Source organism: Panthera onca, chromosome D2, assembly GCF_046562875.1.
Source record: "Panthera onca isolate mPanOnc1 chromosome D2, mPanOnc1 haplotype 2, whole genome shotgun sequence".
Classification (NCBI taxonomy): Eukaryota; Metazoa; Chordata; class Mammalia; order Carnivora; family Felidae; genus Panthera; species Panthera onca.
Window position 1 is genome coordinate 9,908,158 of NC_138349.1, and position 21,618 is coordinate 9,929,775.

The 21,618-nt window shown below is 51.2% G+C and overlaps 1 protein-coding gene across 18 annotated transcripts in view; it reads right to left on the minus strand.

Annotated features, from left to right (window-relative positions):
* Positions 1–21,618, minus strand: part of TACC2 (transforming acidic coiled-coil containing protein 2) — a 210,936-nt gene that overhangs the window by 138,292 nt on the left and 51,026 nt on the right. For 13 of the 18 annotated variants that reach the window (XM_078434904.2, XM_078434899.2, XM_078434905.2 and 10 more), the window contains 2 exons: positions 7,724–12,952; positions 7,036–7,161 (listed from right to left, as the gene is read on the minus strand). In XM_078434904.2, the coding sequence (XP_078291030.2) occupies positions 7,036–7,161; positions 7,724–12,952 (5,355 nt within the window). The remainder of the gene's footprint in view (positions 1–7,035; positions 7,162–7,723; positions 12,953–21,618) is intronic. The other 5 variants (XM_060641305.3, XM_060641303.3, XM_078434907.2 and 2 more) reach the window with 1 other exon arrangement.

Consider the following 21,618-nt stretch of genomic DNA (forward strand, 5'->3'; position numbering starts at 1 on the left):
ATGCAATCCTAACAATGAGGGGAGTGCTATGTGCTCCTGTGTTACAAGGGAGTGAACAGGTTCAGAGGATGCCGCCCCCAAGGTCAGAGAGCTAGAACTTGAGCTGGACCTTGAGGTCTGTCCACTTTGAGGCCTGTGCTTGTCCATGCTAGAACAGAGAGAACTCTTCTCTCCCAGACCTAGAAGCAGATTTTGGGGGTGGCTGGCATTGCCGGGAAACACAGCCCCCCTCCCCTGGGAAAGGGTCCTTGGCTCAGTTCAGGCATGGGGGGGTGGGGGGGATGTGCCATCAGAGGCCAGCAGGGCCCAGAATCTGGTACCAGCACTCTGCCAGTTAGCTTCTTCTCCCTTCCCTGTTTTGAGCCCTCGGGTTCCCTTCCAGCAACAATCAGCCAGAGTCTACAATGTCCATTTCTTGGGCCGCCTGAGCGGCTCTGTCAGTTAAGCGTCCAACTCTTGATTGCGGCTCAGGTCGTGATCTCACGGTTTGTGAGATCGAGCCCCGAGCCAGGCTCTGCGCTGACAGCATGGAGCCTGCTTGGGATTATCTGTCTCCCTTTCTCTCTGCTCCTTCCCTGATCCTGCTTTCTCATTCTCTCTCTCTCTCTCTCTCTCTCTCTCTCATTCTGTCAAAATAAATAAACATAAAAAAAAATAATAAATAAATAAATAAATAAACATAAGAAAAAATAAATAAAATATCCGTTTCTCCATCCCTGCGGCATCCAGGTCCGTGCAGTGGGGCTTCTGCCCATGGCAGTAATGAGAGGTTCCAGGAAGAGCAGCCAGGCCAGTGTGGACACATTCATTTGGAAAATCACCGCCCAGCCCCGACATTGACCCTGGTTTTTCAAGTGGCGGTGAGCGGCTCTTCCCCGTCTTGGGTCCAGGTGCTGCATGACAGAGGCCACCCGGCAGAGGGGCTCAGAAACCCAGAACAGCCAGAGGCCGAGGCAGCAGAGCCAGCCTGCTGTGGCCGAGGAGGCTCCCCTGTGGGCGCCCCACAAGCCGGCTTTCCGAAGCAACCTGGCGTTTCTCCAAAGCTTCACCTCCAGGAAGATGCATTTTAATTACGGAACACAAAGGCTTCACAATAGAAAGGCTACATTTTAAAAGGTCCTGTGACTTTTATATGTGATGGCTCACAACGTCATTTGTAGAGTCCTCAGATCCTATGGACTTTTGAACCACGCACCAAGCCCCCCGTGAGCCAAGTGGTGTCAGATACGATAGACGTGGAGGGTGTAGACAGGCCGGACAGCTGGAAACGACTCTTCTCCAGCGTCAGACTCCCCGGGGCCGTCACTATCGCACATATTGTGGAATTCCACACAGCGTGTCACTATTCCACGAAATGCGACCGTGGTCACATTTTCCTTTTGCTTAATTGCCGGGATGCTTTTGAATAAATACATAGAAAATTATAATCGCGGTTCCCGTTTTCATTACCATTATTTATTTATTATGTGGTATCTTACCATATACGAGGCGTCATACCAGATGCTTTAGAAACATTCTTTTTTTTTTTTTTAAGACACGTTCTAATTTTATCCTAACTCCAACCCTAACAGAAAAGTGTTTTTTGGGTTGTTCCCCCTTCCCCCCCCATTTGATAGGTATGAGAAGATCGAAAAGCTAAGCAGTGCATCCAAGGCCACACGGCCAGTAAGAGGCCGCTGGGATGTGAACGGGCGTGTCTCACGCTACTGTCTCCTGTTTGGGAAGAGCGTAGCTCCAAGTAAAAGGAGTACCAGAGCAAGTCTGTAACAGCCCGACCCTTCTCAAAAGGAAGTTTAAAATAATAGAACCAAAGTAACACAAACCCGAACCCAGAAGGATCTCAGCAGAGAGAGGGATCTGTTGTCCTGGCTTTATCTCCTAAGAGAACTATGCTCGAATTCTTTTTTTCTCTCTCTCTCTCTCTTCCTTAATTTACACAGCTGCAGCCATCCTCAAAACCTTATTCTTAAACTCGAAAACACGGTGTCACAGCTGGTAATTTTAGAAGGAGGAGGAGGAGAGAGAAGGAAGAAAGGGAGACCAAGTGGGAAGCAAGGGTGGGAGGAAGGGTAAAAACCAGCTCCAAGCCCACGGTCAGGCCAGCTAGGACTTCCTCGGCACAATGCCAGCGGTCTCCCTCCCGTCCCCCTCTTGACCTCCCTCAACTTTTCAACCCGACTGCCCTTCGCCGGCTAGCCTAGGTTTGCTCTAGGACCCTGAGCATCTGGGAATCATTTAATTCTCTCAACATACACTAATAATTGGAAATGATAGCTTTCCAACTGTTTCCCCCAAATGGAAAAGAAAAAGACCCTTGTAAATAAATATTCAGCAAAAAGCAAGCTTGGTGATATCCAAGATGTTTTTGGATTTAGTTTCCCGAGCTGGATAGAGTTGGATTTAGTTTTCCAGAACTACATACCTGGCCATCAGCGGTATGTCATCAAAATGCCAGATTCTAGATTTTCCAGCCACGAGGAAGAGAGTCAGATGTGTACAAAGTTGAAATCAAATTGAAGCACCTTGTGTAGAGTAATCTAAAGGTGAAGTGAGGCTGTCTGTGGGTGCCACACTCTCGCACAGGCAGAGACCACACAAGGGTAGGAATCAACTCCTGCTTCTCAGAACCGGGTGCCCACGGACCCCTCAGGCGTGGGGTGATGGCAAAGCCACAGGACCCCACAGGCGTGGGGTGATGGCAAACCCAAAGCACACCCACCAGCAGTGCCCATATGGCTTCAAAATGTGGGAAATAAACCAATAACCATACCTGTGCTCCTGACATCTACATAGGTATGGGGTTGGGGTATCAAACCATCCTGTCACGGAGCCAGAAAAGAGACATTTCTAAGACACTGAACCTGATCATGGTATCGCTCTTTTCAAGTCTACAAAACCTTCAAAATTCAATCAATTCAACAGAAGCACGTCACCCGATGACCAACGAGAGAGTAGAAAATTTGGTTTTGATTTGCCTCGCTCTTACCGTAGCAACTCGAAACGGTAGATTTTTTAAATTGGAATACAATACAACATGGTACACGGTGAAAGATACTCATAAGGTTTGGCAATCACACACAGTCCCCAAAACATCCAAGTTGAAGCAGATCCCTGTGGGCTACACACTAGGGGTGAGAAAGAGTTCACTCTGTTCAGGCATGAAGATATTTTAGCAGACAAAGAATCCAGTACTAGAAAAGAAAGATAGCCAGGTTGGAACGTCCACTTTAGGAGAACAGTCTGCATGGGAAGAAACGGGGGCCGTTCAGTTCACTGCACGAGGAAAGGCCACCCCACAGAGAAAGGTAACAGGGAACCTGACAGCCACTGAGCACCAGAATGTACCAGTATGTCACTGGAATCTGTGATTTCAGCCCTCACAGCAACTCCACGAGGCAGGCACCGTTGTCCTCCCCATTCTACAGGTGGGAAAAGCGAGTTTATGTACGTAACTAAGGGGCAGAGCTGGGGTGTGAATCTGGGGCCCCTGCTCCAAACTTGATCACCACCCCAGCTCCCGGTAGCGTCTGCTGTAGTGTGGCCAGCCCACTTGCCCCAGACTGCCACTGAATGTCACCTTTGCGTGCCACACCTGCTATGCCCAGGGTGTGCGCCCCCTGGCCTTGGTGGAACTTTCTCTGAGGCCTGCCCAGATCCACAGCACGGCTCCCTGGTGGCAAAAGGATTCACCAGAGGCACTGAGACTCCTCCTCAAGGCAAAGAAGTGTTTCTAACGTTTGTATTAAAATTGTAGGAATGGGGGCGGGGCAGGTGGCTTAGTCGATTGAGCGTCTGACTCTTGATTTCGGCTCAGGTCGTGATCTCGCAGTTTGTGGGTTCAAGCCCCACGGGAGGCTCTGCCCTGTCGGTGCAGAACCTACTTGGGACTCTCTCTCCCTCTCTCTGCCCTTTCCCTACACACACACACTCTCTCTCTGTTTCTCAAAAGGAATACATCACCTTTTAAAAAACCTCGTAGGAACGAGGTTGCTGGGCAGAGAGATGTGGGCGTTTGGGGTCCCCGTGGGAATTTTTGGACTTCTGGATCATTGTCGACAGGTGTCAGAGCTCTGGGAGGGGCTGTGGGCTGTGTCCAGTAGGACAGCATGTGGCCGTTGAACGCTTGGAATGTGGCTGGTCCAAATTGGGTGTTGTGGCACTAAAATACACACCAGCTTTCAAAGACTTAGTATGAAAACGAGAATGCAGACCATCAAATTAATCATCTTTGTATCAATCACATGTGAAAATGATAATATTTGTGATATATTGGGTTAAGCAAGCTATATTATTGAAACCCATGGTACCTGGTTCTTTTTAGTTTTGGATGCGGCTAGTAGCAAATTTAAGATTACATCTGTGGCCTGTGTCCTATTTCTGTTGGAAAGAGCTGGTCTCTATCTTCCAGAGACCTCTGATGGTCCTGCTAAGCTTAAGCTGGAATCTGTCATAAACTATTTGCTCAGATGTTGTTGTTCCCGATTCCCGGTGGGGGCGGGGGGGGGGGGGCGCGAGGTCACCCCACCTGGCAGGATGGAGGTGAGGGCTCATCAGAATTCTTTCTGGAAACCCTCAGCCAATGAAAGAGGGATAGGCCTTTTCCCCAAGAACCCAAAGTACAGGAAAACCAGCCCTCCTCCTCATTTCCTTCAAGGACAAGGACAAGGCAGGCTCTGGAGCCAAATGATCTAAACAGAAATAGACTGTGAGCCACACATGTAAGCCAAGAATGCAAAGGCCACGTATGTAATTTTAAAAGTTTTGGTAGCCACATTAGAAATAGGAAAAAGAAATACATGAAAGAAAATTTAATAATAATAACCCAATACATCAAAAATATTATTATTTTAATATATATCAACATAAAAATCATTAATGATGTATTTTGGTTTTTTTTCACATGAAACTTTCAACATCCGGTATGTATTTTAATTTTTTTAATGTTTATTTATTTTTGAGAAAGAGAGAGAGGGAGAGAGAGTGCACGAGCAGGGAAGAGGCAGGCAGAGAGAGGGAGACAACGAATCCAAAGCAGGCTCTAGGCTCTGAGCTGTCAGCACAGAGCCTGATGCGGGGCTCGAACTCACGGACTGTGAGATCATGACCTGCACTGAAGTCGGATGCTTAACCGACTGAGCCACTCAGGTGCCCCCACCAGTTTGTATTTTACACTCACAGCACATCACCATTCACATGTGACAAACGGCTGTCAAATCAAATGCTATACCTCTAAGAGATTCTAAAAGTCTACCACCTGTCAGACCCTCCATCAGAGCAAAGGGAACAGAAACACTGTTCTCACCTAAATGTCATTGCTCAATAAACTGTGATAGAGTCATACAACTTCAGCCACTAAGATACGTTCGCAGCGTTTTGATGGCAGGGGCAAAACACTACAAAATGTTGAAAAAGAAAAAACAGGGGATAAAAATACACAAAATAAGGGGCACCTGGGTGGCTCAGCCAATTAAGTGTCTGGCTTTGGTTCCGGTCATGATCTCACGGTTTGAGAGTTCGAGCCCCTCGTCGGGTTCTGTGCTGACAGCCCTGAGCCTGGAGCCTACTTTGGATTCTGTGTCTCCCTCTGTCTCTCTCTCTCTCTTCCCCTCCCCGGCTCACACTCTGTCTCTCTGTCTCTCTCTCTCAAAAATAAATAAACATTTAAAAAAATACACAAACTAATAAGTAACAGTGATCTTTAAGGGGTGTGGTTGTGGAGCTTTCTCTTATTCTTTATGCTTTTCTAATATTAATTTAGAAACTATGATTTTAAATGTTTCAATGATTATAACAACGAACCATAAATATTTCTTGAGCTACCATATGTCTGGCCCTAAGTTCTCCAAGAAGGTGATAAAACCTCCAGAGACATGGAGAAGGGTGCTAATATATCATTTGTGGGGAGGGAGAGGATTTTCCTAGTTAGATATTTCTTCTACACTTTAACTGGGAGTGTCAAACATACACACAGGCAAGGACTGGGGCGGGGTGGGGGGTTACGTGCTACGTCAGCAGCAGAGACAAGTGCCCAGTGCAGATGACACTTGCATCTGCCCAGGGCAGCACGTGCCTGCTTCTCGCCGGCCCAGCGTTCCTAAGAGGTGCCCTTGTGGGGCAGGGAAGGCAGCTGGGTGTCGGCAGAAGTGCTCAGACTCGAAAAACAGGTGATTGTGCATTCTTTCCGCATGTGCGAAATATGAATCAAATCATTTATAAAATGCCTGCAGCTGTTTGGGAGGACACGCTGGGCTGCCACAGGTACTAATTTAAAGTCCACCCTGCTACACACACACACACACACACACACACGCACACACACACACACACACACACACAGAGCACCAGAACAGCCAAACGTCCCAGGATGGTCACATTTCCCCGGAAGGGTGAAACTTCTCAGCAGTAGGTTTTCTACAACCACAGGTGGCATTTCACGGAGGAAAGAGCCAGCAGGGGCATGTCCCACAAGTGTGAGGGTCCAGGATTCACAGTGACACCTGTCATTTGCCCCCTAATCTCGAGATCTCTATGGAGTATGACTGGGGTTGGTGAGTAGACATTCCTGCCTCCGAGATTAAATCAGCGTTGAACCCATCTGCCTCAAAAGGCAATAAGCCAGATGAATGGTTGTCTAGGGCTGGGGTTGGGGGGTGGCGTGTGATGTCTAAGGGGTGCAGGGTTTCTTTGGGGGGGGGATGACAATGTTCTAAGATTGACTGTTGTGATGGTTGCACAACTCTGAATTAGCTAAAAGCCACCGAATTGCACAGTTCAAATGAGCGAATGTGCATTACATCTCAATAAAGCTGTTGTTGTTGTTTTTAAGGTACTAAACTCAGATGTGAAATTCACTCCATCCTGTTCATAACAATGCAGCCCTCAGTCATCTTGGGCACTGTTTCACCTGTATAAAGAATGGGAAAGGCTGTTTGCTTCTTTCTTATAGAAGGACTCGTGTGTCAGCAGATCTCTCCCCTGCAAAACACCCAATGTGTCTGCCAAAGCAAGGCCTCTTGGTTCTCCAAAGGCTGATACCTTTTTACTGACCTTTCTGCTCCTCCCACACTTCTGGCCTCGTCTGAAACGACGTTGCCCGGGACGTTTGGAGCCTCCTTCTCGGGAACTGAGAGTAAGGTGGATGGATCGGGCCTGGGGCTCTTTCTGGGATAAGGTAGAGAAAGCAATCGATGGTAAGAAGGGTATCTGTCTCCACATCCTACTGAAAAAGCCCATTTCCCAATTAAAGCTGTAAGTGGTACTACCCCCAAATCCTAGACAAAAATCACCTTCCGGCAAGTCAACGGCTTGGAGATGCCTTGGGATCATTTGGGCCTCTCTGTATAAATAAATCCAGATTCAAAACCAAATGTATCTGGGCTCCAGGAAAACATATGATTGACTCCAACCTCTGATCCAAGAGCGTGCTGGTAGCCAGTAAACATTTCACACTCTTCAGACAGTTTTCGTTAAGCGAACGGAAGGTCACGTACCGGGAACGGGACACTGGGAACAAACAGCTCCCTGCTTCCACCATTTTGCTCACATTTTTGAAAATCGCTGCACGTCCAGAGGTGGCAAGCGAGTAAACTTAAACAGTTGAGTATGGACAACTTAGCTTTTTAAAAAAACCACCCGTCTGTTTCACTGACTCTTAAAAACCCGGGGTGGGAATCGCTCCTGAAGCTGGCCCCACGTTCCCCTGGGAGTTTGTCCTCGTCTGTACCTTTCAGCGTGGAGCGCTCCCGGGGCCTGGTTTTGCAGCTGCGGGTCCCGAGGTCCCTCAGGCTCTGGAGGTGAGGAGACTTGTAGCTTCCCGCCCCCAGCAGGGATGGGGGGCTCAGGGCCCGGCCACTCCTCAGCCTGCTGGTGCACAGACGGGCTGTCCGGGCTGTCCTCCGTGCCCGGGGCCCCAACAGAGCAGCCCGGGGCCCCGCCAGTTCCTGGCAGCGCTGGCCCAGGAGCAGCACCCGAGAGCATCCTTGGAGCACCTGTCTCGGGCGGGTCACCAGACACACGTGCCCTGGTCTCAGAGTGACGTGCTGTGCTCAGAGTGACGTCACCCTCTGCTTCCCCAGCAGCTCCTGCCACCGTGCTGGGCTCCAGGGGAGTGGCTGATGCTTCTCCAGCCTGTGGCTTTGGGGCATTTTGCGTTTCTGAGATCCTGGCACCACCCCCAAGCGCGTCGGGGGGCCAGGGTGCGCCGATGGCCTCGGCCACAATCTCCCCACGGGGAGAAGACGCTCCCAGGGCACAGGTGAACACGGGCATGCCACTTGGACCCCCTGTGTGAGCAAAGCCCCAGGCACCGTCATCCTCTCCGGGCTGACTGTCGCCAGTGGCCGCTTCCTGGTGGTACACTCCAGGAGGAATTCTGTCGTCTGGAGCTGAGGCCCCTCCTCCGTGGCTCTGGGGAACCACCTGGAAGTCAGCAGCCTTTTCCACGGGTGTGTGCGGTACGGCTCCCGGAGAGGAGAGACCCGAAGCTAATTCCCTCTGGGCGCCCCCCTGCTGTGAGTGGGCCTGGCCCCCAAACCCCAGCTCAGCCTCCCCAGCCCCCTCTAGCTTCTCACTGTGCTCCACCATCTGTGGGACACCAGCCATTTCCTTCCCCACGCTGGCACCGGACAGGTTCTGCTCTGCGGCTGGTGCCTCCAGACCCCGCAGCTTTCCTGGAACGGGGTCCTGGGGGACCAGGCGGGAGACCTCAGCCTCCGTAGGCAGCTCTTGTTTCTTTTCCCTTGTGCCCACCCCGAGTCCAGCAGGAAGGGCGGGGAGAGGGGCGATGACCGCTCCTTGAGTCCCGTCTGGAGGCCTCTCTGGGCGTGGCCCTGCGAGGTCCTCACCCCGCACACTCCCCTGGGCTCCTGCCTTTTCTCCCGCTGCACTCTGGGGCCGATCGGCGGTCAGGGCTCTGAGCACAGACTTCTCAAAGATCTTGGTGATGTGCTCCCTGAAGTCAGGGAGCCCAGCGATCATGCCGGTCTGCCTGGAGCTTGCGTCCACGCCACCCGACGCGCCCCTCCTTGGATCCTTGGAAGGTTCTACCATCCTCTCCCTGCTGTCCTCCGTCTCCCTTGCATCACCTGCCACGCTTCCCTCACTGGCAGGGCGCGCTGGCATCTCCCCGGGCTTGGTGCCTGCGCCGGGCGCTCTTGCCCCCTCCTCCCCTGTCACCTGCTTACTCTCGGTCAGAAGCGGCATCCTGTCCAGGTAGGGGACGGAGCCCGCAGGTCCCTCAATGTTTCCGGCTTTGGGGCTTCCACTGCTGGCTTGCACCGCAGAGATTTCGCCACCCGCTCCTGGTTGTGAGAGCGAGGCCAGCAAGCCGGCAGAAATCTTCCTGGGGGTAGCATCCTCCAAGGCAAGTGGAGACTCTTCTACGGCACAAGGTTCTGCCCCCTTCCCAGCAGCACCATCAATATCCAGGTAGGGAGTGCCAGGCACAGCCTCTTCTGGTGGCCCCGGTGGCAGGGGTTTCTTTGGGCTGCGGACAGCCTGGGCTGCAGAAATATCCACCTTGCTCCCGGGAATGGCACCCAGCTCTCTGGCTGCAAGCAAGGCATCCCGGGAGCTGGCCGAAAGCTGTTCTGCTCGGCAGGGCTCACCGAGGGCAAAGGTAGAGGCTTCCTTCCCAGGGGAGGCACGCTGCTCAGTCTGAAGGCAGCCGCCCCACACAGCAGCTTCCACTGGCCCCTCCAGAGCCTGCTGGACCCCCAGGTCTCCCTCCTCAGCCTGCCCACCGGCCTCAGCAGCCCCACCATCAGCACCTTGATCCTGAGCCGCGGGGAACCTTCCAAGAAGCCGTTGGGCCTCTGCATCCGAGGTTATGGGGAGCTCCATTCCCTTCGGTGGGGCCGGCGCTGGTTGCTGCCTGCCCGCCCGGGTTTCACCATTCGCCTCTCTGTCCGGGGCATCCCGGGTGGGTGTGACGCCAAGGGCGGCCGGCAGCCCGCGAGCTGCATCCAGGAGAGCTACTGAGTCAGGCCAACAAGGTGGGGTCCCCGCTGTGTTCCCACTTGCCTGCTCCGTCTCACCCAACCCCCGGAGCGGGGGCTGAGCGTCCGCGGCTTCTGAAGCTCCTGCATCACTGAGACATGCTTCTTCATGCTGACTGCTGGCTTTCAACACACCCGCCGGCTCCTGCTGGGACTTGTTCAGCCCCTGCTCGGCACAGCAATTCTCCCTTCCGCTCAAGAGACCCGCAGGAGGGGAGTCCTTCAAGGTGTCTGCCGCAGGAGGCGAGTCCCCGGCGGGCAGACTGCCACCGCATGCTTCCTCTTGCTCACCCTGCCCTAGCATCAGTCCCGTTGGTGCTGATGACTCTGGCTGCTCGGTCGCAGGACTTTCTGGAACCGTGTCCCTGGGGGCTGAACTTGGAGCATCGCACAGACCGTCTTTGGGGAGCGCACGTTGAAGCTCTGATCCGGAAGCCTGCTCCTCTGTTCCATTCGGAGGCAAGCACGCATCCTCCGGAGGCCCCGCAGGTATTTGAGGAGCATCTGAGCCCACGTTCCTAAAACCTAGACCCCCTGGGTAAGTCTCCTTCTCACGTTCACCGTGCTGGGGCTTCTCCCTGAGCATGTCAAAGATGGATGCTTCTGGGTCTGATTGCAAGGGCTGGAGAGGGGTCTCAGAAGATACCGAGGGCCCCTCAGAAGCAGCTCCTTGTATCTGGGGGTCCCCCAGGCAGGGCGGCTCTCCCTGCCGACCTTGCTCCAGGCTGAGCATCGCGAGCCCAGAGTCCACTGCCAAATTCTCCCCCTCGGGGGGTGGCCCATCAGCATGGACTTCCTGACCAGCTGCCTCACGCCCCAGCCCACAAGGCTGGCCCGGGGATGTCAGCAAAGCCTCCCCGTCACAGCTGCCGGGCCTCGGCGCAGATGGGGGGCTCCTCATCTTTGTCTCCAAAGTGCTCTCCGCCTCCTGGGCTTTGGGGTTGACCTCTGCAGCAGGAGCTGACAGGAAATCTGATTTCTCAGATTCTAAAGCAGGAAGATAGTCCATTCTTTCCAACCCCCCCACGTCCTGAAGGGTGTCGGGACACTGGGTCTGCAACCCTGGCCCCTCCCAGACGGCTTCTTCGGGAAGAATGTGTTCACCAGTTCCGTCCGGCCCAGGGGGCAGGAGGAGATCCTTCTCAGGGAGCTTGCGCAGGGAGCCAGAGGCACGGACCGCGCGGGCTTCTCCCATCATCCCACAGGCCGCCGAGCTCCTAGCTGCATCTTTTGATGGAGAGCCAGGCCTGTCGGGGTGCCCAGGACCCTCCTTCTTGAGGGGCTGTGCTGAGTCCGTGCCGGAATGCGCTCTGCTCTCCACGTCACGGCTTAGCTTTGAAACCTCGTCTCTTTCTACCTCTGGGTCGGGCTTGCGGCGGAAGGCCCCGGGTTGCTCTCCCCATGGGTTCTCAAGATCTCTACCGTCCAGTGGCTGTGTGACTTCTTCCTGTCCCCTAGAGTTGGCCCCAGGTGGTCTGCTCTCCTCCTCAGCCACTGCTGGGCTTTCAGGGGTCATGGCTTCATCCTTTGGCCCCAGTGACTTTCTGGCACTCTCATCTGATGCACTGGGTGGGGCGGGGGGCGGTACCCCTTGTTGGACTTCATGGTCCCTCGTTGAGAGCTCTCCCCTGTCCTCCGGGGGCACAGGGTCAGGACCCTCTCCAGGGCTCCCTTCTAGACCTTCTCCCTCATTTCTGAGATCTGATGTGTGCTTCTCCCGTCCCGTCAACCCTGCGTCTGCCAGCCCTTCGGCCAGATCTGTTAGAACTGGCATCGCAGCCCCGGAAACCATCTCTCTGGTCGACCAGCCAGGCTCTTCTGCGGCAGCCGAGGCCCCGGCAGCGGGCTGCAAAGCGGAGACTGAAGGTGGATGTGCATCCTCCGTCGGGGCCTGTGGGGAAGGCTCGGCGCTCACAAGCGAAGCCCCTGCGGGTCGGTTGCCTGCAGCAGCACAGACAGCTGTACTGGGATCGCCTCCCTGCCCCGCTGTCTCCAAGTGTCCCCGAGCACCGCTGGCATCCACAGTCTCCTTCCGAGAGCCCCCGGGCCCGGGCGCCAGCACAGGACTCGGTGAATCCCAGGGCAGCTCCGGGTGCTCCAGATGTGCTCCCTTTTGCTGCTGGCAGCTTTCCCAGGAATTGGTGTCAGCCTCTGGGGCAGCCCCTGAGTTGTTCCCAGTGGGACGGCAGGCCCCGAGGAGTCCCGAGTCATCAGCTAAAGCCTGAGGCAGTGCCTCCACTTGGCAGGTTTCTCTGTCTAAGGCTCTGGGCGCCGGATCTTGTGGAGTCGGGGTCTCGGGCTTTGTGGGGGGCTCTTCCAGGCCAGCTGAGCTCTCCCCGTCTGGTTGAGCTGCAGCTGGGGCCTTCGGGGCCGCTGGTATGGAAGCCGCCCCCTGCCTGGACTCTGCGAGGGGAAGGCCACCTGCGACCTCTTTGCCTTGGGACTCGGAGCTGCCAGGCTGGCCATCTTCTCCACAAAGCTGTCCCTTCATCAGCTCTTGAGGAGGTGCTGGTGAAATTGCTGGCAACTGGTCAGTGCTCCCGGAGGAAGATAATTTACGTCCCTCTTCCTTCAGATCTCTCCCTCTGCCCTGGGCACTGGGGACGATGGCACCCACATTGCACTGAGTAGAACCGTCCCCTTCAGGGACAAACACTGTTGGGACATCCCCATGGGCATTTGGGGAAGGTTCCTTCCTGGGGTGTTGAATTAGGGGCCAGTCTTCAGGTGCTGCTCCGGGGCTTGGCAGGCAACCTTCCGGGGGGCCCTCGGCAATGGGCGTGGAGGCTGGGGGGCACTCAAACTCCCAGGGCACTGGTGGCCAGAGCAGTGGAGAACCTTCTGGGCCTCTGGCTTCCTGTGGGCATTTGCTCGGCTCTGTCACTTCTGGGGACAGGAAGCACGGATCCAGGCTGGCAGCACCTTCAGAAGTGGGACAGGAGCTTCGGAGCCCAGCACTGCCAACAATGAAAACATTTGATGTTTCATTCATTCTCATGGATGTGAGGCCAGAGCCACATCACAAGCAAAATCACCCCCACCCCCACCTTTTCTCCCACTAAAGACCACAAAGCACACCATCCCCGTGCAGCTCACTCCTCGCCATGAAGAGACCTCGCTCCCCAGTCCTCCCCCTCCCATAACCATCACACAAGCCTTCGCTTTCTCCAAAAATCAATTCGGGGGCATCACACACATGCAGCTTGGAGCTTTCCGTGTTGCTCGGCTGTGAATAGGGAAATATGAAAACAAAATCCCGGTAGTCCAAAACGCAGGAGAATGAAAGTTTTTAATATGTATAAACCATAATCGAGGGTTTGAACCAGTTCCATGTAACTTACAAGGTCGGTCCTAAGTACATATGTGAACCCTTAGATGTTCAGGAAAAAGGCACAAGTGGGCAAAGCCATGCTTTGATACAAAGAAGTATTCTTGGGTCACCTGGGTGGCTCAGTCGGTGAAGCCTCTGACTCTTGAATTTGGCTCAGGTCATGATCTCATGGTCTGTGAGTTCAAGCCCTGAGTCGGGCTCCATGCTGACAGCACAGAGCCCGCTTTTGGGATTCTCAATCTCTCCCTCTCTCTCTGCCCCTCTCCCCCACTTGCACTCTAAATAAATAAATACATACATAAATACATAAACTTAAAAAAAGAGAGATAAAGGGTTATTCTTGATAAAGGTTGACTTGATTCTTCTTAAAAAAAATTTTTTTTTAATGTTTATTTATTTTTGAGAGAGACAGAGACAGAACGCCAGTGGGTTAGGGGCAGAGAGAGAGCGAGACACAGAATCTGAAACAGGCTCCAGGCTCCGAGCTGTCAGCACAGAGCCCGACGCGGGGCTCGAACTCATGAGCTGTGAGATCATGACCTGAGCCAAAGTCGGATGCTCAACCGACTGAGCCACCCAGGCGCCCCCAAAAAGTTGACTCGATTCTTAAATTCAACATGCGGTACTGTGAGGGGCATAATCCAAACATCAATTCTGCTTAGGTCTGCAGTTTCTGCCTGTGACCTATATATAAAACTAAAAGCTGAATTACCTTCATACCCATATCTGTCCTAACTTGAACTTACTTTGCTGGACAGCATGTGAACCCTGCAGGCAACTTGGGGGAACGTGGCTCAGAATGATGGATTTGCTGTAGGTATCCAGCTATCAGGTTACTGTAAATTAGTTCATCACCTGCCATATCTGGACTGGGCTTTTCAATTCTACGTGGTTTTTATTAAGCACATTTAAAAATTTTTGTTAAATAATACATGGCCAATACAAAATTTTGAAAATGTAGGAAAAATGTCTCCCACATGCTTGCCACTTGGAGTGTTCTGGCGAATTTCCTTTTCTTCCTACACAAGTTTTTAAGGGATGCGGTTTTGTTATTCTGACATAGCTGTGATTCTATGTACTTGTTATGATCACATACCTTTCACTGCCAAGAGAAATTGCTCAAGACAAAATTAATAGAAGTATGGTTTTTCCAGGGCTTTTACCATGTTTTTAAAAATTATTATAGGGAGAAAGATCTAGGGAAGGGCCTTGTGTTATATACATACACATTCATGTATTCATACACCCACAGGGCTTTGCTTTTTTTTTTAATGTTTATTTTATTTTATTGAGAGAGAGAGAGAGAGAGAGAAAGAGAGAGTAAATGCATGTGAGCCGGGGAGGGGAAGAGAGAGAGGGGGACAGAGGATCTGAAGTGGGCTCTGTGCTGACAGCAGAGAGCCTGACATGGGGCTCGAACTCACGAACTGCGAGATCATGACCTGAGCCGAAGTCAGAGGCTCTGAGCCACCCAGGCGCCCCTCACACACCCACAGTGTTTTGAATGTGACCAGAGGAAAGATTCTAATCTACATGCTCACTTCCAAAATTCCAGCTTTGCAATGCAAGGCAATGCATATACATTCATTTATCAGGGACGCACACAGTGGCAAGGTGGAAAACATTCCTGTTAAAATTTAGAAATTGCAATGTGTCCTAAAATTTAGAAATTGCAAAATCCATATATTGGGGCCCTAACCCCCAAGGTGACTGTATTTGGGGATAGGGTCACTAAGGTTAAATAAAGTCACACGAGCTGAGTCCTAATCCAACATGGGTGGTGTTCTTATCAGAAAAGGAAGAGAGGGGGGCGCCTGGGTGGCGCAGTCGGTTAAGCGTCCGACTTCAGCCAGGTCACGATCTCACGGTCCGTGAGTTCGAGCCCCGCGTCAGGCTCTGGGCTGATGGCTCAGAGCCTGGAGCCTGTTTCCGATTCTGCGTCTCCCTCTCTCTCTGTCCCTCCCCCGTTCATGCTCTGTCTCTCTCTGTCCCAAAAAAATAAAATAAACGTTGAAAAAAAAAAAAAAAAAAAAAAAAAGAAAAGGAAGAGACACCAGGAGTACGTCACACAGACAAGAGGCCACGAGAGGACACAGCCAGGAGCCACCGTCTGCGGGCCGAGAAGAAAGGTCTCATCTGAAACCACCACCCCTACCCTTGCAATTCCAGCTCCTAGAACAGTGAGAAAATAAATTTCTTCTGCCAAAGCCCCTCAATCTGTGGCACTGTAAGCCGACCAATACAACAGGCATACGGGTATTTATCGTACTATCCTTGCCACATTTTGAGGCTTCCAATTTTCCCAGCTGAGAAGTTGGGGACATAATGTACGCTGCCCCCAGGAATAAAAACTTCTCCAAAAGGGAGCCTGAATGTTTGTGTCCCCCCAGTTCATGTGTCGAAACCTGATCCCCAAGGTGATGGTATTGGGAGGTGGGGCCTTTGGGAGGTGACTTGGTCCTGATTCTGGAGCCCCCATGAATGGGATTAGTGGCCTTATGAACGAGTCCCCGGAGAGCTCCCTTGTCCCTTCTGTCTTGTGAGGACGCAGTGAAAAAACGTCCATCTGTGAACCAGGAAGCAGGCTCTCAGCAGACAGAATCTGCTGGCACCTTGATGTTGGATATCCTGCCTCCAGAACTGTGATCAACCAATACCTGTTGTTTACGCCCCTAGTCTCTTTCCCTGACTCTATCCCAGCCTCTCCCCAGGCCCCTCACCTATGAAATGTGCTTGACATCTTCGAAGGGGGTATGTATACACCATCACAGCACCACTAATCCTTATTTAATGCCTGTTCCCACACATATAACACAGGAATGATGTGCTGAAAATATTTAAGATGGGCCCAAGAAAGAGTTGGCTACTGTCTCAACGAGATTCATGTTTTCAGACCCCTTCAGGACTGACAAGGGCAAAAAGAGAAAACTCAGGGGGTGAGTTATCCAGACCCCTGTAATCCTCAGCTGGTCACACGGACAGCTGCACCCAGAAAGCCCTGGCCCAGCGTTGACTCTGTCTACCTCAGGAAGCACCAGGCTCGGAGGGCTCACAAGCCACAGGGCTGTTGGCTCATGGATTGTTCTGGAACCAACAACTCTGCACTCCCCATCTGGCCAGCTTCCTTTTAACGAGCACTTTGCATTTTGTGTCCCACCCACAAACGAGGGGTCTCACCATTTAGAAGTTAATGAGATCAGTGATGTGTAATTTGGAAATGAAGCACTCCTCCATACGTCCGATTGATCCAGAAGCACAGAACACAGACCCCCCCCCCCCCCCCACTGGTAATGACACAAATAAAACCACTTCCTTGTCCCCGCCTCTGACAGGAGCTGCCAGCTTAGAGGGAGTGTGTGGCTTCCCTTCAGGTGGACTGAGGGACAAGATGATAGATGCACTCAACTTGGGCACCTTGAAAACCTGTGAGTCTCAGACAACCACCAGGAGCAAATTCCCACGGCGCGTGGGACACACGACTCCCCCGCCTCCCTCCTCTAATAAAAGCCCTGCTTGGGTTATTTAGCATAAGCTAAGCACCAGCAATTTCTTTGATTATCCATCTGAAGCAATTTTTAAAACCAGATTAAAGCCACTTGTCAGAAGCAGATTTGCCCAAGGGCAGGAAAAATTCTGAGAACCGATCTGTGAGGGCGCTTCAGTAACTGAAGGTTACATAATGTCCTTTTATGCTTCAAGATTGTATCAGCATGTGTGGGACGGCCATCCAGCTCAGAATCCAAAGGCCGGCTCTTGAGGGCTGGGCAGCGTAGACCTCTCAATGGGGGCTTTGCAGCCTGAAGGGGGTGCTGCCGTTGAGTGCAAGTTGCAGGATGAGGCCTGATGCAGTCCCCTTGGTGCAGACTAGAGGCCCCCAGCACAATAAACGGAGAAGCGTGGGCTAAGAGGTGATTTCCTGCAGCAAAATACGGAGCAGACAACAGAGGTGCAGAAAAGGCCGTCCCCACTACCCTGGCTGGAGACAATCACATCCAGATGGGCTCCTAAATACACAGTTCTGAAGACATACGCTTGAGCCACCCGGGAATGTTCAGAGAAGGAGGCCGTTTGAGAAAAAACAAGAGTGGCCCCTGAACTACCAGGGTTGAAGGGAACCAGCAAAACCATAAAGCATCACTGTCACGATGGAGAGTTGGCCACATACTGAGCATTTATCAAGGCCAGGCCCACGCTAAGCCCTTTTCAGTTATGACTGTGTTTAATGCACTCAGTAGCCCCGCAGAATGGATAGCCCTTACTGCCCACATGTAGAAATATTCCCAGAGAGGTTTAAGACTGGACTCAGGGTCTCGGAGCTCCTGATGCGAAGCAAGATCCAAGCCCCGCACCGCCTGGCTCCAGGGCCCTGACACCTCCTGCTTCCCTGTGCTTGCTGGCCTCACCTCTTCTGCACGGGCACTGCTTCTCCCATTCACTCTGGCTGCATTATTCTGTCTTCCAGTCTGCAGCCAGAGTGATGGCTTAGAAATAAAAGCCTGATCCCATCAGCCTCGTGGGAAGACTCTCCGATGGCTTCATTTTGCAATCAGCTGTGACCCCAGCCTGCCTTTCCTGTCTCATCCCACTCGGAGCTCCCCGTCCGTGCATCTGCCTGGAGCCCAGAGCCCAGAGCCCTCCTACTCTTCCCCAGCAGGTCTCAGTTCCACTCATCACTTGTCAACAAAGCCTTCCTGACCTCTGGGATCAGATCTTCTTTCACAGGCCCACCTAGTGATGGCTGTAGTCACAGTTGCCATCCACATGGATTGATGACCATTCCCTCCACTGGAGGATAATGAAGACTGAGTCTTTTCTCTTTTCAATATTGTATCCTCAGTATGTAGTGTATAGCAAACATTGAATATATGAATGTATGAGTAGATGGATGGGTGATTGGATGAATGCTTGGGCGGATGGAACATTGGGTGGATAGATGGTTGGGTAGATGGATGGGTGATTGGTAGATGGACGGTTGGATGGATGGATGGATAAATGAATGATTGGTGGATGGATGGTTGGTAGATGGATGATTGGGTAGGTGGATGGTTGGGTAAATGGATGGGTGAGTGAATGGATGGTTGAGTGGATGGACAGTTGGGTAGGTGGATGGGTAGATGGGCAGATACAAATAAACCCAAAACAAGGATTCTAAATATACAGAAATGCTCCCAAATCACAGTTGTTTGACTTGAACGTTAGGAATGCTCTTTTCTTCCAGGCAACCCTAGCATTCTAGTAACCTGTTTAGTCCAAACACTTCATTTTACAGATGAGGGAAATGAGGCTCAGAAAAGGCAACACACTTTTGTTTAAATGCTTCTTCCAAAGAAGTGAGGTTAAGGCCCTACGCACACTGGTGGGTCTGATGAACTAGGGGGTGTGCTGCAAGAAATTTGTTACTAATTATAAAGTACAGAAGTCTGTGAATGATTTGTTATTTTCATAAATTAGTGTAATTTCCCCACATCACATCATCACTGTTACTCACCGCATTCCAATGTTCTTTCTAGAAAAGAAAAGCGAGGAGTAAAGAGAGATCCTGTGAGTTCGACTGCAGCCCCTGGGAACCACCAATCCTAATACACTATCCCCAGTCGTGGCAGCTGGGGTGGTGATGAGGGGGCCCGGGGCTGGGGATGGTCCTCGGCTGTGTGCGTTCCTGCCTCGGCCCACCAATTTGGTGTTTTTCTGACACAGCTGAGCCCTCAGAGAAGTATGACACTTCTGCCCTATTCTCCCTTAGCGTAATCTCTCGGGAGGAGGTGAGACTCCTCTGCTTGGTGACTTGGAGAAAGCAGCCCCCATAGGTACCCTTCTCCTCCCCCAGCTGCCTGCCATGTGACAACCTCTCTGGGGCTGGCCCTCCCCAGCCTTTGTGGCTCCCTGCACTTGTATACAGCCTGGCACTGGGTGTGGAGGGTTAGTTCAGGGGGCAGTATTGGGAGCAGCCATTCTGACTTGCTTCCCTGATTCCCCTCCTCCATGGTAAGACCCCCTTACTCTCCGGAACAGTGCAGACACTCTCACCGGGCTCTGTGGTAGGAACCCCCCCTCCGCCTGCCTCCATGGAGGGACCCCTCCCTGGGATGCATATGCTCCCTTTTCTATTCTCCTAAAGCCTGTGTGCAGACTCTCTCTCAGTACCTACACGCTGTCCTATTTGTTTGCTCACTTATTTTCCTGCTGGGTATGACCTCCTGGAGGCTAAAGGGAAGTCATCTCATTTGTTTTTATATCTCGGTCTAGCACCCGTACATACTCTGCTGAATGAATCGTGGAATGATGGAATGAGTATATAAATGAGGAATAATTTTTTTCACTGACATAAAAACCTGCTTACTTGGGTTAACTCCCAAGTTATAGAGATGGATCCCTATTCCAGGGAGTTTGGGAAAGGATTTCTGTTCTAAGTGATTTGTGCAGAGGAAAGAATTCTCAGGTTAATAAAGAGAGGGAAATTGTCAAGTCCCAACAACCAAACATGGCTGGAACATGGCTGAGTCAGTTAAGCATCTGGCTCTTGACTTTGGCGCAGGTCATGATCTCACATGTTCATGAGTTTGAGCCTTGCATCAGGCTCTGCACCGGCAGCATGGAGCCTGCTTGGGCTTCTCTCTCTCTCTCTTTCTCTCTCTCTCTCTATTTTCCTCTCTCCTTCTCTCTCTGCCCCTTCACTGCTCATGCAAGCACTCTCTCTCTTTCTCAAAATAAGTAAACTTCAAAAAACAAAACAAACAAAAAAACAATTAAACATGGTATTTCGTGGAGAAAACTACCCCCTCGGAAAATTCTTTGCAATTCCAGCAGATTAAGTCCAATCTACACACACGATCTTAACTTGTCCAAACAGTGCTTCCTGCACAGAGGCCTAGGAGCCCACTGACCTTAGCAGCCTTGTCAGACTCAGCTTTGTATTTTTAATCCAGTTTTAACTCTTTCTTATGCTCATTCTGTGATAGAAAAAACAAAGACCACAATGCTTGAGCAGCCCATGAAACAGGTGGAAGGAAAATATTGTTAGGTTCTAAAGAGTTATGGGGGAGAAGGTGTGTGTGTGAGGGCGTGTTTTCCTTACTATTTCATCTGCACTCTGCCACGTGAACTTTTACATGACTTCAAGGTCATGGTCAGTGTCAGTCTGCTTGTGGGAATCCATCATTCGGCATAGCATAGGGAGGAAACCCGGCAACTGAATTCCAAGGAAAATTCAAAAATGATCTTCTAACCAATTTTTTCAGCATCTTTCTCGTAGCATCCAAAAGACAGTGGAATGACCCAATTTTGTGCTTCCCAGACTGATTGCTGGAAGGGCTGACGGATTGTTACACACATGAGCTCACCATCGCTGGCACAAACCCATGTCTCTGTGTGTCATTCACATCTATCGTTGTCCTTCCAATGCATCTAGATAAGTCATGATCAGACCCCAATTCACTGAAATGCGTTTCCGACATAATAATTCGTTCTGATTGTTCAGACATTTCCTAATGTTCAAATCCCAAAAATAAAATTACTATCCCATTAGAGAGGATATCTTTTTTATTCATAATAGAGAAAGGTCTTTGAGACTTTAATAAGCCCAGATCAAGGAATTTGGTGGAATATTTGGTAGGAATATTTTCTTAATTTTAATTTAAATCCTACTAATTATCCACGGGAAAATGCAAGCAACTGTTTTGTTTGTGTGCTTGGATCATGGGGGTATTTTTATTTTGTTGCTTTTTTTTTTGGGGGGGGGGGGCAGGAAGGCAGCCAGGGTGTTTATTTTGTTTTGACATCAAGAAACAACACATAGTGGTAAACATATTTTTGCTAACATTCCTTCTTGATAAGACTTCTAAAGTGTATTAAAATCATTTTCCTGCCTTTGTCAACACAAGAAAAGTACAAAACATTGGAATCTTCCCTTGATGATTGAAAAATCTTTCAGAGAATTTGGGGCATTCCCTGAACAAAAAGATGTTATCGATGTCACCATGTGAGGCTGAACCCATGTGTACTGAGCTAAAAACTGTGAAGAAGGGTTTTTTTTTTCTAGAACATGTCCCAGTCACCAGCCTATTTTGTTGAGATTTGCCTCTCTATAATTCCACCGGCCTAAATGTGTGTGGGGTGGGGGGAGTTGATGAGTCAACATCACCAGAGACCAAGCCAGTTCCATGTTGAAGACATAAAAACCATCCCAGGCTCCTTCCCAACATTAACACAGCTGCGGTGATGATTTGGGAAGATTAACTCCTGTCAAGGTTGGCATTTGAGGCCACAAACAGAAAAGAGATTACAAGTGTATGC